Source organism: Hydra vulgaris, chromosome 06 (genome assembly GCF_038396675.1).
Source record: "Hydra vulgaris chromosome 06, alternate assembly HydraT2T_AEP".
Taxonomy (NCBI): domain Eukaryota; kingdom Metazoa; phylum Cnidaria; class Hydrozoa; order Anthoathecata; family Hydridae; genus Hydra; species Hydra vulgaris.
In genome coordinates this window covers 45,472,961-45,492,648 of record NC_088925.1, presented here as the reverse complement: position 1 = coordinate 45,492,648, position 19,688 = coordinate 45,472,961, and the positions used below count along the sequence as shown (strand labels likewise).

The window sequence follows — 19,688 nt, the reverse complement described above, 5'->3', positions numbered from 1 at the left end:
TATGCTTTACTTATTATAATGTGCTTTATTATTTTTACATTATTTAAAGCAAAATTAGAAAAAAGTTTTAAATATTTTTTATATATCCAATAACCGAAGTACCATTATTGAACCAACCTAATACTAGTATTTCTGTACTTGAAAAAGACCAGAAATATTAGTACTGCGGTATCAATACCACACGTAGCACTAGTTGGCTATAGTTTACAAATGATTAAACTATATCCAATATATAAAGGTACATAATAGAAAAATTTAACATACAAGTAAGTAATTTTTGTATGTTATATACACATACTAAATAATTTTGGTATATGGATTGTCATAACACCAAAAAATGAATAGTTAACAGGTGTTCTAAGTTTTTGCACAAGCTTTAAATAAGTTTTGCTCCTCCATTTTGAATGCAAATTCAAAACTGTAAAAAGATTTAAAATCTGCATGATCTTTTAAAATCATATAAGCACGATTTCAAAGCTTTTCATACTTTGTTTTTAAAAATGAAAACAATCACACCAAGAATCCAATCTCTGACATCTTGATTTCAAAGTTCTAACAATTGAAAGCAACCTTTGTTTTTATCAGTATTTATGCCTAATAACTTTTTATAAATTTTTCAGGTGCTCCAAGAAATTCTAACATTCTTATCGCAAAGCACCATAGAACAGCATTTAACTGGGAAGTTCATGCCTCCTTCCATAACACTGATACATATATGGTACGAGCCAGCTTTGAACCACGGACTTCCAGTTCTAAACTTCAACCACTACACCATGGCAAATAATAAAATAGAAAATAAGATCAGAAAATTTGCGACATTTGAAATTTTTTAAAGGCATTAGTTATGAAAATGTAGGTCGTGTCTGGGTACAACGATCCTGGATATTATAAGACCCACACCCAATCCGTTTGGTTAATGGGTCTTATATATCTAGGAGGTTTCGGGTCCATAATAACGAGACCCAGATCTGGTTCAAACGCATTGAGTCAAGTTGAGTCTGGGCCTATTAACAGCCCTAATTGGAACTGTATACTGTAAAAGTAGAAATGTAATCAATCAGAATATTTATAGAGTGTTTTGAGTGTGAAAATACATAGAGTGAATATATGAGTGTTTCACTGTTTCACATTCCAAAGTATCATTCAAGTAATCCAATTGTATATTTTGGCCAGATCTTTTAGGCTCACATTATGCATTATCCATTTTAGACTACATGATTGAAAATCTTATTTCATCTGAAAGTACAAAAATGCTTCTCTGAACATGATAAAGCAACAACACAGGGCTTAATCATAAAACATTAGAAAAAGAATTGTATTTATAAGATTTTTCTCAGAATTTAGCATATTTTTTAAAACTCTTTGCTGAATTAAATTTTCTTGAAAAAATCACTTATTTAATGTTAGTACAAAAAAAATAGTGAACATCTGTTATATTTGCTTATCAATTTTTACAACATTTACTAGTTCAATTTGTTAAATTTTCTCACTTTGTTTTTGTTTTTTCAAATAAAAAAATTAATTTTTTTTTTAAATTCAAGCTATTTTAATCTTGTTAGAAAAAAGAATCCATTATAGTTTCTATATTACATAAAACATTAGACTGTGACTTAATTAAAACATTTAACTACCTTAACTTGATTTATACATTAAATTACTTTGATCTTTTTAAGACATTAAACTAGCTGGATTTCAACAAAACATTAGTTTACCTTGATTTCATTAAAATAAGGAATAAAAAATCTTGGTTTGACATAATTTGGATGATGCATTTCTTCAATCCAATAAACTGTAGATGATAATTTCTTTTCGGAAGATACAACATCACATGCTGTAAATGGCATTTGTAACAAACCTTGTTGACAGGCATTCGATAAAATAACAGAATTTTGCGCAAGGATATGGGATAATCGTACACATCCCACTAAACTTGAAACCATTTCACGCAATGTGTCATTTGTAACATTGTATCGCTTTGGACATGGGTGTCTTGGTAGTGATTTGGTTAAAATGATGGCTAAGTTTATAATAAGCATTATAATAAACAGTAATAATATATGATGACACATATAATAACAATATTTATTATATTTTATTAATAACAATATTTATTATAAAAAATATTTTATTACTACAACTAATTTTAAAAATAATTATACTACTATAAATACTTTTCAAAACTACTTTTAACAACAATAACAACAAAAACAAAAAACTTTTACTTGGATTTCCTGATTTTGCTATTTCCCATTCACACCATGTGATTATTGAATCTAAAATAGTTTCTTCGTCTGCCTATTTTAAAACATACTTCCAATAAATTTTTCTTTACAAGTTTTCATTGCAAAACTTTAACAAATATTACACACACACACACACACACACACACACACACACACACACACACACACACACACACACACACACACACACAAACACACACACACACACACATATATATATATATACATATATATATCTGTGTGTATATATATATATAAATAAAAAAATATTGAAATTTATTATTTTTGAAATTTTTTATATTTATTAGGAGATGAGTTTGTTTAGATTATAAAGTTTTTTCAACAGTTCTCTCAAGTTGAGAGAAAAAGAATTGTTTTGAAATATTTGTTTAGTTTTTTACAACATCTAAAAGAAAGTTTATCTAATTGCTGTTAATTTTGAAAAAGTAATTTAAAGTGTCCTAATTTATAATTAATTCTGGTGAAGCTATGAAAATTAGTTAGACTAATGTTAGTTTTTCATAAAAGGTTGATGTATTAAATTTTCGATTTCGGAAACTAATCAAAGCATCAAGGAAATTAAATTTGTAATTTATTTCTTCTTTAGTGAACTTAAGGTTGGGATGTTGATTGTTAATGTTGGGATGTTGATTAATTGTTAATGTTAATTGATTGTTAATGTTGATTGATTGTTAATGTTGACTGATTGTTAATGTTGGGATGTTGATTAATGATGGGATGTTGATTGTTGTGGAAGTTTTGTGTGTCTTTATTCTTTTTAAAAGTGCAAAAGATATTATTTACATATTTTTCATTAAAACAACTTTTTACAATAATCATTTTGTAGCCATATGTTTTCATGATGACTTAAAAATAAGTTTACTAAAGTAGGAGCTAGAAGAGACCCCATTGCCATCTCATCAATTTGATCAAAAACTTCATTATTAAATGTAAAGTGTGTTTGTTTATTAGAGAATGTAAGTTAAGTGCAAGAGATATTACAAAACACAGGCTAAGCATAAGACATCCAAAAAAACAAGACAAGATATGGTTTCCATTATAAGTTAATAATGATACCAGTTAATAATGATACCAGGCAATCAATGGCCAACATTTTTACGCAACATTTCTGATAGAGGTTTTTGGAGTGCCCCACATAAAATCATTTAATTAGAAACCCACATAAAATCATTAAAGTTAGAAACCCAATCCAACTGTCAAGCAGTTGGATTGGGTTTCTAACTTTAATGATTATTTTATATTTTATATTTTATATGATAGGGTTTCTAACTTTAATGTTTATTGCTAGCAACAATTATTGTCAAACTCTTGTATTGGAGAAATCAATCGAGCTTTTGCTTTGTTAACATGCATTTTTGCACTTAATGACCAGCTTAGCAAATTAATCACTTTTTCCTGCAAGTTCCTGATGTAATAGCGCATCTTTAAATTTAACCCTTCAAATTTAAGAGACTTGTGGATTAGTAAAGGACCAACATTCTATTGACCTATTGATTCTATTATAGCACCAACCCCTGTTAAACTCCACTTGTTATATTGGTCTGAGAGACAGAGTCCTGACACCTAAACAATGACCTTTCGTTTAAGGTGTCAGGACTCTGTCTCTCAGACTCTGGACGGTGACTAAAATATAACTTTATCCAAGTTGTAACTGTGTCAAGCAAATTAAATTCATTTTTTGATACAAAAAGGACAACTAAATGAGAGATTTTATTAAATGCTTTTTAAAAATTAAAACAATAACAATGAACTTAACCACCTGAGGATTTAAATTTCAAATGACCATCATTGTAAAAAGTGTTAGCGGTGCTGTTATATGACACAAATTTTTTTCCATGCAAATGGAAACTAAAGGTGTACAAAGCTATGATTGTAATTAGCATTATGGGAGCAGCTAAAATAGTGGCACAATCATTTATAATAGTTACTGGGTTACCATCCAGTACACTATATAATGATTAATTTTTTTTAACTTTTGGTTGACAAAATATTTAATAGAAGAATAGAAAGTAGCAGGATCATAATTGTTGTTAGTGATAATGAGTTTATCTACATCCTTTGTCTCACCTTTACAAAGGTACTATTTATATCAAAGGCTTCTCATAGAGTGAAAGTTTTAGTTTGTTGAGATAACCTAATAATATTGTCAATAACATTTCATTTTTTCTTGATACCATTTACTTTAGGTTTTTATAACTAAACAACTGCTTAGAGGTTACTATTGCCGTATCGAGTTTATATTTTCAGAGCAATCTATGTGTTGATATTTTTTTTGGTAATTGTCTTTTTCCGTCATTAAGATTTTAATACAAAAAGTTATTCATAAAAAATGTTGATTCTCATTTTAGTGGAATACAGAGAAAAACACTTTTCAATCACATAATAAAAATACTTGCTAAAATAAGAAATCATGTAGTTAGCCATCTTTGAAACAATGTTGACCAGTTTATTCTTAGTAAGGTATTATAAAAAATAGCACTTTACACAGTGTTAACATTGAATTCGCTTATAAAACTTTCCATAATTAAGGTGGCAATGCCTTAGTAGACTCCAGAGTGATTGTACAGTAATCAAAGCAGCCAGTGGGCTGAGCTTTTTTGTTATGCTTTTTTTTATACTTTTATTGTTTAGAGTTCTGGAATATTAGTGAGAATGATAATGACTGTTTAAAATCCATGTGTGGAGAATATTACGAGTAGACTGAGCGAATTAGTAATAAGAAAACCATTGTAGTACCGAGATCATTTATGTCACCACATACTACAAAACACTCTTATTTATCTAGATTTTGATAAACAAAATCATGTTTAAAGTTGTTTAAATTTTTTAGAGGTATAGAGTTATTGCCTCAATACGGAAGATAAATGGTAATGATAAGCGCAATTAGTGTTGGAAATCTGACTGTAAAAACATCTCTTTTTAATATATTAGAAACTCTTACTTCCAATTGACAAAATTCAAAGACAGAACAGAAATAAAAAACAATTCACTAATTAACTCACTCAACAATACAACCATTAATGGCATTAAACTGCTAATAGCAACAAAAATAATAACAAAAAGCAAATTAGTGGAGCTTTTAAAAACATGCCTTAATGTTTAAAAAACTTACATGAATATAATATATAATTTAAAAAAATTTATATATCGAAAAAAAAATTGAAGAACTTCCAGGTTTAATTATTACTTCTGAAACAACTTGAACACTAATATTTAATTAAAAAAATATAACAATATATTTTTTTTATTTTATCACTTTCTAGTTACTTCAGAGCACTCACTGTAAACATTTGAACCAATAACAACTAATGTGGAGTGGCAGCAAATTTAGTTACAGTTAGCAGAAAAAACAAGTTTAACTTCTTTATGTAAAAAATTTTTTGTCAAAATTTAACAATATCCATTGCTTCCATTCTATCAATGAACATTGAACATTGTAGTATAATAAATTGTAAATTTAACAATAATAGAATAATTCAAATCAATATTCCCACACCAAGCAACTCTTATCGATGTTGTTTGTGTATCAAATGTTTTGTGCACCTTCACTCAAAATAAACAATATATTTTTAGTAGTTTTAAAACAAACTCTAGAAGACAACATCAGACATGATGTTTCAACTTTACATTTCTGGATGAGGTTCTTGGAACGTATACTCCATATCTTAAAAGATCCCAATTATAAAATAGCAAACTACAGGGTTCTACTTTTAAAACTGAAGCTAAAAATAAGGATTTTAGGGAGATTTAAGGAGATATTCTCCTGATATTTAAGGAGATTTGGTCCCAAACGATAATTTTTTGAAAGAAAAAGTAAGGAGAATTAATGAGAAAATGAATACATTAAAAACAGAATCTTATTTTTTTCCATAAATTTTAAATATAAAAAGAGAAATTATTATAAACCCATATATTACTTTATATATATATATATATATATATATATATATATATATATATATATATATATATATATATATATATATATATATATATATATATATATATATATATATATATATAAGAAAAATATAGGTTTGCAGAACTATATATTTTCTTAATTATTAGTAAGTATAATCCATTCACTTTAATAAAATTTCCAAGATGATAAAAAATAATAATAATATTATTAATAGGAGAAATTAAGGAGAACAGTCAAATTTAAACTTTTTTTAAGGTAATTTAAGAACATTTAAGGTTTTTATTTTTCAAGGATATTTAAGATTTTAAGGAGGAATGGGAACGCTGAACTAAAACTGAAAATTAAAAAAATAATGAAAATTGAAAACAACATAGGACCTATAATACCTATAGTCCCCTTGAGGTTATACGAAAAAAAGAACATCCATCAAAAAAAAAAAAGAGTCTATCGTTATCTTGAATCATCTTTTATTCTCCGTTTTTAAATATATGCTATGTAAAGCTATTGTATCAAAAAGTTTACCTAAGAACAAGCCTATAATTACGGTAGCCAAAAATTGTTAAAAACGATTTTAACTAATACTAAAGCCTCTAAATTAAAACCTGCAAATGATTTTTAGCAGATTTATGCATCTTCTTATTGCATTATTTTATCTCAAAAATAAAGATAATGGTCTACCATTTATTGTTCATTAGACCCATAATCTAATTATTTATTCTTCAGGCCTGTGTTCAGTAATGACTATAGAGCCCACTAGCATAGATACTCATCTTTCTTACATTATCAAAAGATACTTATTTTTCTAAAACCTTTAACAGACAATCATCTTTCTAACATCACTAGCAGATACTCACCTTTCTAACACCATCAACAGACACTCATCTTTCTAACAACTTTAACAGATACTCATCTTTCTAACATCTTTAACAGACACTCATTTTTCTAACATCTTCAACAGACACTTATTATTCTAACATCATCAGCAGATACTTATCTTTCTATCATCATCAACAGACACTTATCTTTCTAAAATCTTCAACAGATACTCAATTTTCTAACATCATCAGCAGATACTTATCTTTCTAACATCATCAGCAGATACTTATCTTTTTAAATCATTGTAGCTTATATTCATATTTTTTCTAAGAAATTCTTGTATATATTTATTATCATTAAGTCAAAAAAAAGTATATATATATGTAAACAAGAAAATAATATATAAGGTTAGATAATAGAGTAACTAAACAGTAGAGCTCACAAAACACTGAATCCAACCCCTGGATAATCCACTGATGCTAAAGATATAAATAAAAATTAACGATTAATGAAAAAAAATTACGTTCGCTATTTTATACATTTTACTTGTAGTTTACTAAGATATTAAAAAGTTTACTATAATATTAAAAAGTAAACATTGAATCAACTTATCATTAAGTTATAATTATATTTAACAATCTTTATAATTATTTATCAAGTCCATTCTTAATATTTGCATTAGAACTCTAATTATTAAACAAAAAATTTTAGTTTTAAACTTTTAATTAAACTGTAAAAAAATTATAGTTGTTAACATTACAATTTTGAAAAAACTGTTCAAAAAATGTGTATTAATAAATTTTAAATACATTGTACTTAACAATTATTAATTAGTTAATATGAATACAAAATGGATTGAAATACTGATGCAAACTTTAAAAGTAATTTTTGTACAAAATATAGTGTTCATGATTATTAAAATTTAAAATTTTATTTTTTATTTATGTTAATGAAATAACTTAACAGTTTATACAACAAAGTGCTTTATTTCTACAACTGAAAAGCAGAGATACTAAAATAGAACAGGAAAAAATTAAAAAATAGAATTGAGAAAAGTTAAAAAAGCTACACTACAAAAACAATGCTAATTTTTCTTGGCTCTTAGTTGAGTAAAGTCTAGAGATGGTGTCTCGATAAAAATACTCATCTTGGACAGATGTTAACTTAGTACAGACATAGATTTTTGCCTGTATATTAGATGTTGCCATAGATTGTGATAGATATTAGATGTTGCCATAGATTGTGCCTCTTTCATAGTGAATATGCAACTCATCCTGTTATCTCCTAATGGGGGTATAGCTCTAAAACTCTAATGGGGGTATAGCTCTAAAACTTTAATGGTCCTAAGGCTGGCTGGTAATAAGGTTTCCCAAACTCTGTGGTAGCTCTCAGAGATACTGATTCCATTAACAGCTGTAAAATATCAGAATATTAAAAGTGCCATATTGCACATGGATAATGTTCCTGTTAATGTTTTTCATGCGCATTGTCGAGGTCACATAAGGAACCCTAAGTTATAACTTTGGATTATATTTAATAGGACAACTGCATAGCTCTTTTCTTAGGAGACAACTGCATAGCTCTTTTCTTAGGAGACAACTGCATAGCTCTTTTCTTAGGAGACTGTGCTCTATGTAGGAATGAGGAAATTTCTCTTTAAACTTAAATCATGCCAAAAGAAACCCAAAATATTAAACATAAAAAACCTTGCCCACTGCCTAACTGTTTTAAAATATCTTTTACTAATATTCGTGGTCTGCAAAGCAACCATTCATCAGTTAAATCTTACCTCTCGCAAAATTCACCAGACTTGTTTGCTCTTAATGAGACTAATCTAAATTCTGCTATTCCTTTTTTTAGATCTCAGTGTTGATAGGTACTATCCTTTGATTCGCAAAGAATCCAATAAATACAAGCTTCGCTTGGAAGTATACAAACGCATTAATTCACTTATTTGTCATGAAATCAGGTTTAAATCCTTTAATCATTCTTTTATGAGCTTCTGCTTAGCACCATCAATCTATCACCTTTCTCTTTGTTCTTTATCAATCTCTTTCTTTCCAAGACTGCACTCTTTTAGGTGTAATTTCTTATCAAATTGACCATGCCATTTTTCTTTACCTCTCTACCAATATTGTTGTTATTGGTGACTTTAATGCTCATTACACTGAATGGCTTGGCTGTAACTCCACTGAACCTGCTGGCACAAAAGCCTATAACTTCTGCATTCTCAATCTCTTACTCAGATAGTTAACTTTGTGGCTTGTTTTTATGACAACCCTAATCAATTACCTTCACTACTTGTGTTCAATTTCTTCTTCCCTAGGTGGTTCTGACCATGCAATGATCTCTATAACTCTTTCATCTTGTACTTCTTCTTCAAACTTATCCTATCATTGCACTACTTACTACTACCCTTAAGCTGACTGGGATTCTTTTCATGATTTTCTTTGTGACAGTCCTTGGGCTGATAACTTTTCTCTCTCAGCTGATAAACGCACCTCCTATGTAACCTCATGGGTTCAAGCAGGAATAGAACCAAATTAAGCTGCATTCTAATTCATGGTTTTCTTATTTGCAGCAGCTATATCTAATCATAATCATTTTTTTCATCTTTTTTAGAAGAACAACTCTGCAAAAAATCGATGTAAAAAGATGCTGTCTGATGCTAAGCTCCATTATTCTCAGTTCATTAAATCTCATATCTTATCTAAGAAGTTAAGCTCTAGAGACTTTTGGAAAATCTTCAACAGCATTACCATCAAGGGTAGGTCTTACATTCCATCTCTCATTCATGGGACTAATCTTATTACCTTTTCAAAGGATAGGGCAGAACTATTTGCAAAGAACTTTTCTTCTAATTCAAATCTTCATCTTATAGCTATTCTAAAGTCTTACAAAAGTGTTCTTCAGAACTCTTCTTAATTCTCTCTAAACTATTTAATAAGTGCTTGACTAACTCTTGTTTTTCTGCATGCTGGAAAATGGCATCTGTTGTTCCAATTTTCAAAAACTCCAGAGAATACTCTGATCCCCCAATTATCATCTAATCAGTCTTCTTTCTGTTATTAGCTAGGCCTTTGATCAACAAATTCCACATATCCCATTTTGAGTCAAATCATTTACTGTCAAATAATACAGTTTTAAACCCTCTTGCTCTAAGGCCAATTGCTAACTGCTGTGACTGAAAAATTTTATTGTGAATTAGTTTTCCACAAGTTTGGCATGCTGGTCTTCTCCATAAGCTTGTTTCATATGGTGTATCTGGAAAAGTATTTAAGATCATAAAATCGTTCCATTCTAAACGCTTTATTAAAGTCCTTCTCAAAGACCAACACTTTTCTTCATTTTCAGTAACTTCTGGGGTATCTCAAGGTACCCCAAAAGTTACTGGAAATGATTGAAACCTCAATGATGATGAAACCTCAAGGTACCCCAGATGTTACTGGAAATGAAATCCTTGGCCTTGTTTTCTTTTTTATCTACATAATGATCTTCCTGATAACCTTACATCTAAAGTAGCTCTTTTTGCTTTTTGACTCAATTTTATACTCCTGTATTGACAAAAAGTCTTTTCTTTTCGATCGCTTAGAACAAGCAGCCGATCTTGTGTCTGATCTCACTTCTGTAACAGATTGAGACTTGCAGTGGCTTACAAATTTTAACTTCAATGAAATTCAGTTATTTACAACAAACAACTATTGTAATACATAGACATAAAAATGGACATTTCTATATTAATGAATGGCAACCCTCTCACTAAGTCCTCTTCTTAACATCTTCTTGGATTATCGCTCACTACTGACCTTTCATGGAAACCATATATATAATTAATTGCTAAAATAGCATCTGCTTAGCTTGCTTTTTTTTAATCATGCTCGCTACTTACTTACTCCTGATTCCATCCTCTACCTCTAAAAATCTCTTATTCATTCCTGTATGGAATACAGTTGTCATATTTGGGCTGGTTCTTCTAACGATGCTCTTTTTCTTCTAGACAAGGTCCAAAAATGCATTTAACCCATTCTATCTGCCAAGTTTAAGCCTTTCTCCCATCGTCGTAAAGCTGTATCTCTTTTATACAAATATTATCACGGTCGCTGCTCAAAGGAGCTATCATCTCTAGTTTCATCAACTAAAACTCATTTTCGATTGACTTATCATTAGCAAAGCCTCATTTTTTTACTGTATCTGTCCCTGTGTGCTCTAAAAACTTTTATTTGTCTAGTTTTTTGCACCGCACTTTAACCCTTTGGAACTTTCTCCCATCTTTATATTTTCCTTACTCATACATCTTACAACTTTTATAACTCACTTCTTTTTTTCTTCTTCTAGTAACTCCAAACTTAATAGTGGTTGCTTGCAGCTTTGCAGAGAGTGAATCAGAATAAAAATCAAAAAAAAAAAAACATCAACAGCATCCCAGTATTATCCACTTTTAATACTATTTAAATATTCATTTATATCAACTTGTTTCTCCGCGCAGCGACCTTGTTCGTCAAGGTTCGTGTTTCGGAGTTAAAGAATTGAGAGAGGGTTATAACCACAAGTAGCCTCCTCATCTGTAGTGGCCTTCTCGGCCTTGGGGAGGTGAATTATAAAAAAAAAAAAAAAAAAAAAATTATATAATAATTAACAAATTATCAACTTATAACTTATGTCTATAACCGAAAGTTTATTTGCAAAAAAAAGATTTATAAAAAAAACTTGCGAAAAAAGTTCATTGCTTAAAAACAATATAAAAAAATTATTTATTTTTTTCTAAATGAACAAATAAACAAAGTAATATAAAAAAATGTATGCCTTCGAGTAAGTAGCATTTAATCTCACGCTTTATATGCACATATAATACTTTGTTTTAACAACTTGGCCACCGCTCCTTCTATGTTTTGATAATTAGCACGTTTAAGAAATGTAAGTAGTGTGAGATTGCAGGCCTTATAAGACTATGGATATAGTACTTTGTTTTGACAACTTGGCCACAGCTCTTTGTATGTTTTGATAATTAGCACGTTTAAGAAATGTACTAAAAAATCATGGCAAACTTTATTTAAAATAAACAATTCATAAACTGAAAAGAGAATAAAATCTTTAAAAAAAAATAATACAAAAATTAAACTATAAAAAATCTAAAAGAATGACAAAATTAATAGAAGAAAAACCAAAAAAAAATAAAAAACATTTATTATTTAATGTAAACTTAATTGTAAGCAAAAGTTAAAAAAATTTATCACAGTTTTATCAACCGTTATCATTCCCTTCCATGAATAAATATGGTAATACAAGGGCAGATTCATAGGGTGGGTGAGGGCATGAAGGCGCTTGCCCGCCCCTCCTCCTATCCCAAAAAATAATTACAATAATCTTGAAATTCGCGGATGCGAAATTTAAGATTATTGTAAGGAACGAAACAGTCTGTGTCTGAAATTTTTAAAAGTCTATTTGTAAAATATATTTATGTATTTGTAATGTAACAAATTGAAATTATATTTCCACAATAAAACCATTTGCAATGATTTTTTGATAGCTTATGTACTTATTTCTTATCTTGTACCTTAAACTTTAATTTGATTATTTTTTTCAATGCCTTTTATTACATTGCAATAAAGTACTTGAGAAATTTTGCAGCAGTTTAATTGTAAATATGGAATCAATTAAATTAAAAATCACATTGTTTGATCTAAAAATGTATATACACAATTGGAAGCTTGGATGAAAATTTGTTTCCTTAAGTTTGTCTAATTTTTATTGTAATACAGATTATAATACAAAATGAAAAATTGCTTTAAAATTTCATTAACATCTGTGTTTGTTCTTTGGCTTGCATCGAATATTGTTGCTGAAAAAAGCACCCTATATATAACAAAACAAAAAAATTACAATGATTACGCACAAAATTTCGAAATAATCGCATCTGCTGACCATTTTTTAACTATCATAATAACTTTATATAAAAATTTAAAATTTGCACCACAACATTTTATTAAATTTCATGGCACTTTTAAACAGCCTAATTTACTTACATTTTTAAACATCATGCCGTGTTAAATATATATTGATTTCTAAAAAAATAAATAAAAAATCTGGCGGGGGAGGCGGGCAGATACCCTGATAGCCCTCCCCCTCCCTATGGATCTGCCCTTGTATCTATTTATGGGGGGGGGGGGGATTTGCTCTATCTATCTATGTCCTATGGATCTGCCGTACCTATTTATGGGAGGGAATGATAAATATTGATGCTGTGATTAAAAACTTTTGCTTACAATTAAGTTAACATTAAATAACAAATGTTTTTATTTTTTTCTGGTTTTTCACTTATTTATTTTGTCATTCTTAAAGATTTTTACTTTTTTAGTTTAATTTTTGTATTATTTTTTTTTTTATATTTTATTTTCTTTTCAGTTAATGGATTGTTTATTTTAAGTTTGCTTGTTTTTTTAGCGCATTTTTTAAACGAGCTAATTATCAAAACCTGCAAAGAGCTGAAGCCAAGTTGTCAAAACAAAGTATTATATGTGTTATCATATAAGGTGTGAGTTCACACGCCTCTTACGCAAAGGTCTGAAGTGTTTTTAATACTTTATTGAAAACTTCATGGTAAAAAGAGTTCATGAAAAATCTTAAAGGGTGCATGGCTCGCGTGGTTTGTGCAGTATAAAAAACACCATTTTATTTTTAGAACAATAGCCATTGTTAAAAGGAAATAATAATGAAACTTATAAAAAAATAAACCATAATAAACCTTTTAATTATAATTCATAAATTCTTGGTAATAGAAAACTCCTGAAAATAGTTTTATATTAAAATATAAAAAATATATCAGATATGATTTATAAAAAAACTGTTAGAAAATTTAAAAGAAGAAAAAAAAAAAAGAAGAAATTTACCTGCAGAAAATCACTTTCAAGAACCTTCACTAAATGCATCTGGGATAAGTTAGCAAGAAAAAAACTAGATTTGCATAACGGAATAAACTCCTCTCGCAAAAAGTGAATTGCTTGCCGATATACATATTTGGAGTCAACACTGCTCCATTCAAGGATTTTAATTAATGATGTAGCATTTAAATTACTTACGATGATGTCTTCACATCCTACATTTAAAAAAAATCAGGAAAAAAAAATCATATTTCCATTTTAAATGTAATTTATAATAGTAATAAGTATTTTTTTAATACCCTAATATAAAACAATGGTTAGTTTATAAAAAGTTTTTAACTTTTTATATTTACCTTCACTGTATTTCATTTTATAATAAAAAAAAGTGTAACCTGTTGATCAGGGCTTTGGAAACAAGGTCTAAAAATTGGCTCCAGCTCCATAAGAATTTTTGGAGCAGCTCCGCAAAAAAATCAAAAAATTTTTTTAATGTTTTATGACAGTAACTTGAGTCTATTAATATTTCATTAATCAAAATCTTGATACTTGATTGCTCGATAAAAACTTAAACACAGGAATTAGCCTATCTACACTTGCTTGTGACATAGACGTTGTCCATAAAATTAGTATTAAAGTACTTTTATCATTAAAATTAACTTTGGTCACGCCTTTTTTTTCTTTTTTATCAAGCTTCCTTTCAAACTCATCTTCCTTTCAGGATTAGATTCACTTAAAACTGAAAGATATGATGTAGAAGGCTTAGCAGTATTTCTTATTTCTTGAACTTTTATTGTATTTTTACTCATATTATCTGGTTTTCTTCCAACAGTATTCTATATCTAGCATCAACATAAACTGCAGCTAGAAATATATCATTACCAAAAGGTTTTTGATCTCGCTTCTGCATTTATTTTAAAATGTCTTCGACAATTAGTTCTTGATTTATCTGAAATCCTTAATCCGCAAATGTTTTCAATGAAACTCCATTATTCACTACCATTTTAATAATTCCTATTCTAAAAGTTTTAGTATTAACTTGATTTATTGTTCTATTACTAGTGATAGCAAAAGAATCTAAAGTAGTCTGTTTAATTTTTTTAGTATTGAAATCTTGTGAATTGATAAAAATGACTCAATGAAACTTTGTTTTAGCCATTAGGCTAATTTCTGAGTCATCAATTTTATATTATGATAGATGTGATCTTTCCAAATGCTGTTTCCTACTGTAAACTTTTGATTTTATTTACTTGCATGCCGCATGAAATCACTTTATCATTTATCTTTTCTGTAATCTTATATGTAGCCAGTTTTGTACTTTTATCAATTGAAAAATACTTATCTAGAAACCCCTTAGGATTGTTTGAGTTTTAATTCATTTTTATTAAAAACTATGGGAAATAAAGTAAATGACAAATTTTAAGGATAAAAGAAATAATTAAAAAAAAATAGTATAAACAAAAATATCAATAAACTCCATAAAACAGATATAATTGGAAATATAAATATTTAATTTTTTGTAAATGACAATAAATAACAAGTATATTTATAAAACTAGACCTTTTTTATAGTAATAAAATATGTAATAATCAACTACATCACTGAATTATTTACAACTATAAATTAAACTATACTTTAGTAAACTATAGTTTTGACTTGGACCTGGCCATAAACTTGTACAAAATCTGATTGTAGAAACCCAATGTTGGCAAACAATCAAGCTATATAAATCTGCATGGATTCATGAAGGGACAATTATGTTGTTTTAAAGTCCTTATGCCTCATCAGTTTTTAAATGTTTGTTATTGTTCTACACTATTGTATATATATGCAGTTATTTAAGTAAAAATATAAATATAAGTAAAATATTGATTGATTAATTAAAATATTTTTCTTAATTTTATTTAGAACTCAGGTGTTTAAATCTATTTTAAATATGTTTCAACTAATTAAAAACATTAAAACAAATCATGTGACTTAACACATTGACAAAGTATTTTTTCATTAACCAATCATTGACAGTGTTTAGAAGTATTGTTTTAAAGTAACTTATCATACTCTACAATATGAACCATATGACATATTACACAAAATAATTGGATAAAAATTGAAATAAAAAAATAAAAGTTCTGAAAAAACGCTTACCATTTTTTGAAAGTAAACAAAAACAATTTTATAAGATCAAGTATAAATTTTAAAATATAAAAATTATATTTTAAATATGTGCCTCAAGTTGTACACCTATTATTTAATAAGAATATATATATATATATATATATATATATATATATATATATATATATATATATATATATATAGATCTAAAGTTTGTTGGCTTTGGGAAGAGCGGAAGGAAAAAAGTGATTCTTAAGCTAACATATACGTCACTTTTAATTACTTTTAACTTTCGTCCAACATTTCCGTGTTGGACGAAAGTAAAAACCATTAATTTAATTACAAATTAATCGTTTTTTAAAAAAACCACAAAAACGCAAATTTAATTGACCAGAATGTTTTTAAAAACATTCTGAATGTTTTTAAAACATTTTGAATGTTTTTAACAATATAAACAATGTTTTTATTTTAATTTTTTTTAATAAAATGTTTTTATTTTTATTTTTTTTAATAAAATGTTTTTATTTTTATTTTTTTTACTGTAAATCATGCGCGGAGTGTTGCTACATCGACTATCTTATAGCCTGACTCGCAAGGGAGTGCTGCTACATCGACTGACAAATAGCCTGACTCGCAAGGGAGTGCTGCTACATCGACTGACAAATAGCCTGACTCGCAAGGGAGTGCTGCTACATCGACTGACAAATAGCCTGATCCGCAAGGGAGTGCTGCTACATCGACTGAGGGTTTGGTTGGGGCAGGCAGTCTATTATTATTAAAAAAAAAAAATTCCGGTCTTGCATTTTAATTTTTACTTTTTGTCAACAAAATATCGAAAAAACTTTCGGACAACATCTAAGGGTTCTATATATTTATATATATATATATATATATATATATATATATATATATATATATATATATATATATATATATATATATATATATATATATATATATATATATATATATATATATATATATATATATATATATATATATCCTTATCTCTTAGTCAAAAGAGACTTTTATAGTAAAAAAAGTCTCTTTCAACAACATTTTAACAACTTCAACAAATAAGCTACATCTTAATGCCAACTTAAAGTTAAAACAATTAAATTATTGCGGTAGTACATTAAGTTTTTAAATTTATATATATATATATATATATATATATATATATATATATATATATATATATATATATATATACATATATATATAAATTTTATAAATGATTTATGATTAACAAACGCACTAAGAAAAAAATTAGTATACTTGTTTATGAATACCAGTGCTTATAATAAAACAGAATTTACAAGGGCTGTTACTATTATTTGACAGTACTAAAAATTGCTCATAATAATGCATAATAATGACAACGTATCTTAGTTTTATGAGTGCAAAATTTCATGCTTGGTAACTTATCACAAGCACTGGTATATCCTAACTTATAATAATATACATACATATGATGACCATACATATATCTTTTACTAATATAATGGAAAAAAAAACTATTAACGTAATGGTTATAAGAATTTTTAATCCCTGTGTTTCTAATGCTCTTATTTTTAGTTTTGAACTTTTAATCTCCTGTATTCAAAAATCTTTCTCTTGGCTCATATGAAATACTAAAAAATAAAGTATATAAGTAATCATGTTTATTTATATATCCCATACTGCTGATTTTGATGAGCAGTTTGACGTCATACTGAAATAGCCTGCTGCCGGGGGTTTCAGTACATACATCGACGGACAAATAGCCTGACTTGCAGTGGAGTGCTGCTACATTGACTGAGGGTTTGGCATAGGGCAGCAATCTTTTCTTTCATTATTCTTCGTTTTTTTCTACTTTTTCTAAAAAACCTGTATTGATTTAGATATGCAAAAAAAGTGAGCAAATGCTCACATAAATATGCTATAGTAGATATATATATAGTAGATATGTATGATCACTTTCTTACTATTTTTTGTTGTTTTACATTTTGACCTAATATTACTTTAATGAGAATGCAAGTTTTTTTTTTAAATAAAAGGAAAAACATATACCTCTCATCAAGGATGGTATTTCTAAAAATTGTCCAATTTCAAAAACCTTCATTGCAATTTCAACATACACTAGATTATTGTTGTTACAAGACTCATTAAATTTTTCATTAAAGATTGAGTTAAAACTAACTTGATCAAAATAAATACACTCCATTACAACATGAAGAAAAGGTTGGGGGACAATGTCATCATTAATTTCTAATAGCAATGGTATTGTGAGTTCAGTTTGATTACAATACTTTGTTTCGAATAATCTCTTTAAAAAAGGCGAACGAGAACATACAATAGAAAGATGACAATCAACTTTAAGTGTTGCATCAAATGGTTTTAATACTTCAGAATATTCACAGAACATGTTTTTCTGACCATTTCTGTAGCTTATAACTAAATCAGTTCTTTCCTTTGAATTGAAAAGCTTTTGCATATCATTCTCTAAAGTGTTGAGTAAACCAAATTTTTCTTCAAGCTCACTGATAGTTTTAAGTATTTCATTGCTATTTGTATAACCACAATATATATAAGAGATTAAATCTATAAAATCAGAAATATTTACATCTAAAACATCACAATCAATTTTAACATGACTATGGTTTATATCTACAAGAATACTTCGAAAGTACTGACATCTTGATATTAGAACTATTTTATGAACATGAAATAATGCGTCTTTGTACTCAATTATTGTGTCTGCTTGGTGCTTGCTATAAAAAAGTTGATAAAAATCATTTTGAAGTCTTCCGTTTATGCTACGAGCTGAATCTGACAAAAACTTTAGTTCTCTAACAGCTTCTAATGTCTCATATTTTTTTAACAATAATTGAATCTCAGTAATTGACCAAGATTGTACTAAATCTCGAATTTGTTTGCTATAGAGAGAACTTTTTATTGGTCTCAATGTTCTAGAAAGTTTTTTCCTTATTGACCCCTGTTTTGAAAACTTTTTGCTTTGTTTTTTCTTTTCTTTCTCAACCAATTTGCTTGAATCATCATGTGGTAAAATTAAATCTGAAGATTTTGACTGATTTTTATCGTTAAAAGCAGCTGATTGAGCATGGCCCATATTTCTAAAACCATCCAATCATTCGGTCATTTTTACCCATTCTAGAGGGCAGAAACAGATATATTACAACTTATGTATTTATTGTTAATATAGAGGCAAACCCTTAAAACTTCATTGAACTGCAAAACTTGACTCTAAATCACTAAAAATCAACAAAATTTAATTCATTTAATATGGTTTCTATAATTGTAAATACAAATGATTTGTATTCACAAGTGTATATTCAGAATTTTGAACAAAAAAAAAAGAATATAAGATGTGTAAACACCTCTGCAAATTTAAAAAAAAACTAACAAGCAAAATTGATATTTAAAATAACTACAGTAAAACATAATTGGTAATAAAAATGAATTAACATAAAAAATATTATTAATAATAAATAAAAAACATTAATCAACAATATGAACTTAGAAACAACATTTAATTGTAATAATTGAGCTCAAATTTTAAACACCATTTGAGTGAAAATTTGTGAAATGCATCATAAATGATGGCTAATTCTAAGTGTTTCTGAGTGCTGCAGCATTCTTTTTTGTTTTTACGACTCAAATTACTCTCAGGTGCCAAATGACGGGGGGATGAGA

General features: G+C 27.8%; 1 protein-coding gene across 2 annotated transcripts in view; it reads right to left on the bottom strand.

The window, feature by feature from the left end:
* Window positions 1-19,290, bottom strand: part of LOC100211077 (BTB/POZ domain-containing protein 7) — a 28,444-nt gene extending 9,154 nt beyond the window's left edge. For both annotated transcript variants that reach the window (XM_065800276.1, XM_065800277.1), the window contains exons 1-4: window positions 18,045-19,290; window positions 13,890-14,095; window positions 2,223-2,295; window positions 1,713-2,017 (exon numbers count right to left, since the gene is read on the bottom strand). In XM_065800276.1, coding sequence (XP_065656348.1) covers window positions 1,713-2,017; window positions 2,223-2,295; window positions 13,890-14,095; window positions 18,045-19,104 — 1,644 coding nt within the window. In that variant the 5' untranslated portion in view covers window positions 19,105-19,290. The remainder of the gene's footprint in view (window positions 1-1,712; window positions 2,018-2,222; window positions 2,296-13,889; window positions 14,096-18,044) is intronic.
* Window positions 19,291-19,688: the final 398 nt, after the last annotated feature.